The sequence below is a fragment of the Orycteropus afer genome, unplaced genomic scaffold (assembly GCF_000298275.1).
Source record: "Orycteropus afer afer isolate SDZICR_OR568_19922 unplaced genomic scaffold, OryAfe1.0 scaffold00336, whole genome shotgun sequence".
NCBI lineage: Eukaryota > Metazoa > Chordata > Mammalia > Tubulidentata > Orycteropodidae > Orycteropus > Orycteropus afer.
The window spans coordinates 3,300,989-3,306,359 of record NW_006921923.1 but is presented as its reverse complement, the minus strand read 5'-3'; the positions used below and the strand labels follow the sequence as shown (position 1 = coordinate 3,306,359).

At 40.3% G+C, this 5,371-nt stretch overlaps 1 protein-coding gene across 1 annotated transcript in view; it reads right to left on the bottom strand.

Moving 5' to 3' along the window:
- COL4A5 (collagen type IV alpha 5 chain) overlaps positions 1-5,371 on the bottom strand; it is a 439,164-nt gene that overhangs the window by 157,844 nt on the left and 275,949 nt on the right. The window contains exons 19-20 of the mRNA XM_007952435.2: positions 3,690-3,863; positions 3,255-3,338 (exon numbers count right to left, since the gene is read on the bottom strand). Coding sequence (XP_007950626.1) covers positions 3,255-3,338; positions 3,690-3,863 — 258 coding nt within the window. The remainder of the gene's footprint in view (positions 1-3,254; positions 3,339-3,689; positions 3,864-5,371) is intronic.

The window sequence follows — 5,371 nt, the reverse complement described above, 5'->3', positions numbered from 1 at the left end:
CATACACTGCTGGTGGGACTGTAAAATAGTACAACCATTGTGGCAAATGGTTAAAAAACTGAAAATAGAAATACCATTTGACCCAGAAATTCCATTACCAGGAATATATCCTAAAGAGGTGAGAGAGAGGACATGAACAGACATATGCACACCCATGTTCATCACAGCCCAATTCACTATAGCAAAGAGATGGAAATGACCTAAATGCTCATCAACAGATGAATGGATAACCAAATTATGGTACATTCACACTATGGAATACTATGCTGCTGGTTCACACTCATAATAATGAAGTATATGTGAATCATCCCACAATGAGGATGAACCTGGAGGACATTATGCTGAGTGAAATAAGTCAGTCACAGAAGGACGAATATTGTGTGACCCCATTAGTGTGAAAAGACAAAGAAGGGTTTGCTTAAGGAAGGAAACTCACTTTGTATGTTACTGGGGTGGGGCGTAAAGTGGAGGGAATAATTTCAGGCTAGTTGGTGGCCACACACTGAGGTGGGCAAGGGCAGGGATGGTATAGAAAGAGTCTGTGACCACTATGGTAACATCAGGGAAAGGGAGGACACCAAATTATGCATGTAAGATATAGATGACAGAGGCTAATATCAGTATATCCACAATATTGCATTACCATGAACACCAAACACCAGGCTACAAATAAACATAAACATCTGAGAAGGTCAGATGAGGGTCAGTGAACAAGATTATACTCTAGACCAGGGATAGATTCAGCTGAGGCTAATCTTGCACAGATACCAAAACTAAAACCAAACATTAAACTCACTGCCATCAAGTCAGATCCGACTCATAGAGACCCCTCCTTAGGCTTCCGTGGCAGTATCACTACGGAAGTAGATTGCCCAACCTTTCTTCCAAGGACTGGCTGGTGAGTTTGAACCACCAGCCTTCTGTTTACCTGTCAAATGCCTTAGGCACTCCACCACCAGACCAGTGATACAAAATACCCGCAATCCTTACAGAAACAACAAAAGACAGACATAGAGCAATCTCTCACAGAGAGCCAGACACTGTGGGGGAGAGATCCAATGGATCTACTGACTCGGGACCATAGTATTGGGGGACACCAGACTCAACTGGCACAATAATATACATAAAAATATTGTTCCACAACCTACATTGGTAAGTAGCAACTGGGGTCTTAAAAGCCTTCAAGTGGCCATCTAAGATGAAGCTAACAGTCTCCTGTCGTAGGAAGAGAAGAAGGGTGCAAAAAACCAAGGGCATTTGGAAGCAATCAGCCCTAGAACGTGATGGCCCTCGAGACCAGAAGAGCTAGATGGCACCCGGCTACCAACACCAAGCACTCGGGAAAGGATCAAAACTGGAGATCCTGGATAGAGTGGGAGGAAAAATGTGGAACAAAATCCCCAAACACAATATTGACCAGAATTACTGGTCGGATGGAGTCTGGTGGGACCCCCAATATCATGGCCCTGGGATAAACTTCAGGAATAAAATTCACTCCCAGGGGCTGACTCTCAGCCCAATAGTAAACAAGATATACACAAAAGACCGCTCAATCCAGGGTGACACGCCCGCATACTCTATGGAGATGCATCCCTTGGGGCAATCGACCATGGGGCACCAGAGGGGCAACATTTGCATGGAGGAAATGCAGGACACACAGGAGTGCATACCTATAAGGGGCACAGGGGGAGGGAATACTGGGAGAGGGAAGAGGAGAGTGGGTTGGGGTTGGGGATGGTAATTGGGGAATGAAACCAAATGTAGACGAAATGTTGAATGTAAAACAAACTCTGTTCTGTAAATTTGCACCTAAAGCACACACACACACACACACACACACACAAAAGACACCCCAGCAAACTATTCTCTAATGGCAACTGTTTAAAATAAAATAAAATCATAGTAATCCTGAAAACAAACAAACAAACAAAAAATGGCCGCCTCTTGCAAACATTCCAAATGGCTACCCCCTTGGTCACTTTAAATATCCAAAATGTCCACCACTTGTAAACAATAAAAATGGCTGCATCCTCTGGACTGCCAAAAGTCCACAGCTCAGGTTGTCTCCCTCCTTGCTCTTTCCCTTCCTGGTCATCGGCCACTGGCCCAGTCTTCCCTGCAGCCCTTGGCGACCAGTGCTGATCTTTAGGTCAATTCTCAGGTCCCAATACCACTTGGAAATATTCAGGCTGTTGGTGCCATCAGAGTAGCTGACAGTCCGCAGCTCTGTCCATCTCTGTACTCACTGTTTTCGTTCAGTTTTTCCCATTAGTTGGTGCCTAACCCACTTCTATGTACTTCCTTTCAAAGCTCAGGGCTCCAGGATTATCTCCTATATCTCTGTCAATTGATTTCTCTTTTATTTGTTGAAGAGGGTCTGTGTAGCTTTGAAGAGAAAATTCTTAAAGAGTTTTACTGCAAATGGAAGTGAAGAAATAGAGCTGCATCTGGCAGAGGAAGTGGTATCATGTAAGGTGTTTTTTTACAATGGGTGAAAAAAAGTGTATGTGTATGCTGCTGAAAATGATCCAGTAGAAAGGAAAAAATTGATCATGTGGGAAAGGCAAGAATTTCTGGAACAAAGTCCTTGGGGGAATCAGAGGGAATGGAATCTATTGTACAAATAGAGGAATTGGCTTTAGATGGGAACAGAAATAGGTAGGAAAGCAGAGTACCTAGGCACAGATACAAGTAGGTGGGGGTGAATGTGATGACAATCTATGAAAATTCTCTTCTCATTGCTTCAATTGGTCAATGAAGGATGAAGCAAGAACAGCTGCTTAAAATGAGAATGGGGGAGGAGGTGCTAGAAGTTTCAAGAGAGAAGAGAAGGAGCAAGCTCAGAAGAGGTGGAAATCGGAATTACCCAGGACTATGATTTTGCTTCCGAGTATAATGAAATGACAAAAAAGGCAGAGTCAAGAGTGTATGCATGTTACAATGACTGGTCATGAAATGAAAGTTGGTTTAAGTGGGAAGAAAGGATGTCAAAGATAATTAAAGTTGGTATGTCTCAGTAGGGTTGAAGTCATTTTGGAGTCAGATTTATTAGAAGTAGTCAGCTAGAAAGATAGAAGACAGTGGGTAGAAAATGGGATTGATAAAATCAAAATTATGGAAATGTGCCCTAATGGTACTGAGATGGTCTTGAGGTATGACTATAGGAGTCAGTGGGTGAGGCAGGATTAAGGATAAAAGGATAATTTGCCAATAATTTGAAATTATGAAGGAATGAATATGGCTGGGGATCAAACCTTTCAGTCCTTGTTCTCCTTGGAATCCTCTATCACCCGGAGATCCTGGAGGGCCTGGAGGGCCTGCTTCACATATCTCACCACCTGAAGTCAAGAAGGAAAGGATAATAAGTTAATTGTTGTGAAATATCTAAAAGACTGATAGAAAGCTTGGTAGGCTAGAATAAAAAAGAATTTATTTTCAGTTACCTCTTTGCAGAAATACAACTACCTATCTATAAGCAAAGGGAAGGTAGACTATCCATGGTAATAAACGTTATTTGAAGAACCAATTTAAACATCAAAGATTCACCAAAAATCCAAAAGTAGAGCACCAGAATAATCTCTTAGATATCAAATACAAAAAGTATGATGCCAATCCTCAGATAGATTTACTTATAAAAGAAATAAATGAAAATGACTCTAGACCTTAGTGGGAGATAACATATAGCTTACTAGGAGGGATGTGAGGGCCAGGAGGGCCAGGAGGCCCTGGAAGGCCAGGTGCACCAGGCTGTCCATCAAGTCCAGGAGATCCAGGAATGGATATTCCGGGTGGACCCTCATCACCTTTCTGGCCCCTTTCTCCAGGAAAGCCAGGGGGGCCAGGAGGACCCATAACTGCAATCCCTAAGATAAGAAAATGTAGCCATTAGAGTGATTAAAATGCTCTTACTTGAGAGATATTATTTTCGGTACAAGTGATAAGATCTTCCTTTAATTTAAAAGAGTGGTTATGTTCTTATTTTTTCTATGAAAATCAACATCTGAAAAAGGATAAAAATTTCCAATGTATCAGTGTAAGTATAAGAAAGAATAATTTAAGGTAACTTTATTACTTTTGCAAATGTACTAATAACTTTATCTACTCTTCTTTGACACTAAGATCTTTTAATCTCAGAAATAATAGAAAGCCATTAGCAAGAGAACAAGAGGACTTTCAAAGATTTCATATAGACATGGCTCTGTCTCTGGACATTTTTCTATTCCACAGTTTTTTCCTGCACCAGTAACACACCTTTTAATTACTATAGCTTTATAATGTTTTCAAATCTGGTAAGAAAACCATATCTATCTTTGTTCCTTTTTAAAACAGTCTTTAATACAATTGCAAGCTATTCTTACAAATGAATTTTGAATCAGCTGGATAGTTTCATTTAAAAAAAATAAGAATTTTGAGTGAGATTAAATTTAATTATTTTTTGGTAGAATTAAGTGGTTATAATGTTGACTTCTCCAACTTCTCCAATTGAGAAATAAAGTATACATTTCCAATTATTTAGTAATTTTTTCCATACTTGTCTACCTATGTATCCACCCATAGATTAGTATTGCTGTTACTGATTATGCAGTATTGTGTATGCAATAGTATTAGCCTTTATTATCTGTACCTCTGTGTCTTCCTTTTCCTTAGTGATATGTGCTAGTCACATACTTTGTTGTAGTTCTTTTCCCTTCATTTTTAATGATTTAATATTTTATAAAGTTCTGCCCATACCATATTATTTTCAGTCACCTCATATGTATGTGAAAGCTGGACAATTAATAAGAAAGATCAAAGAAAAGTTGATGTTTTTGAATTATGGTGCTGGTGAAGAATATAAAAAATACCATGGACTGCCAGAAAAATGAAGAAATCTGTCCTGCATGAACTGCAGCCAGAATGCTCCCTGGAAGCAAGGATGGTGAAACTTGGTCTCACCTACTTTGGTGATGTTGTCAAAAGGGACCATTCTCTGGCGAAGGATATCATGCTTGATAAAGTAGAGGGTCAGCAGAAAAGGGGAAGACCCTCAAAGAGATGGATCGACACAGTGGCTGCAATGATGGGCTCAACCATAGCAAGGATTGTGAGGCTGGTGCAGGACTGGGTAGTGTTTTGTTCTGTTGTACACAGGGTCGCTATGCGTCAGAGCCAACTCGATGGCAGCTAACAACAAAGTTCTGCAAAAAGGTCTTTTGCAACTTTTATTGAGTTTATCATGGGTTAATACGACATAGTAAATTTCTTAGTGTGGTTTTTCTACCCATAAGTCTTTGTAAACTCCATGGTGGAATTTGCTGTGAGCAACTGAGGAGCTGCTGATTGTAAAAGTTAACCACCTGAGGGAGAGAATACAAATAACACGAATAAGAAA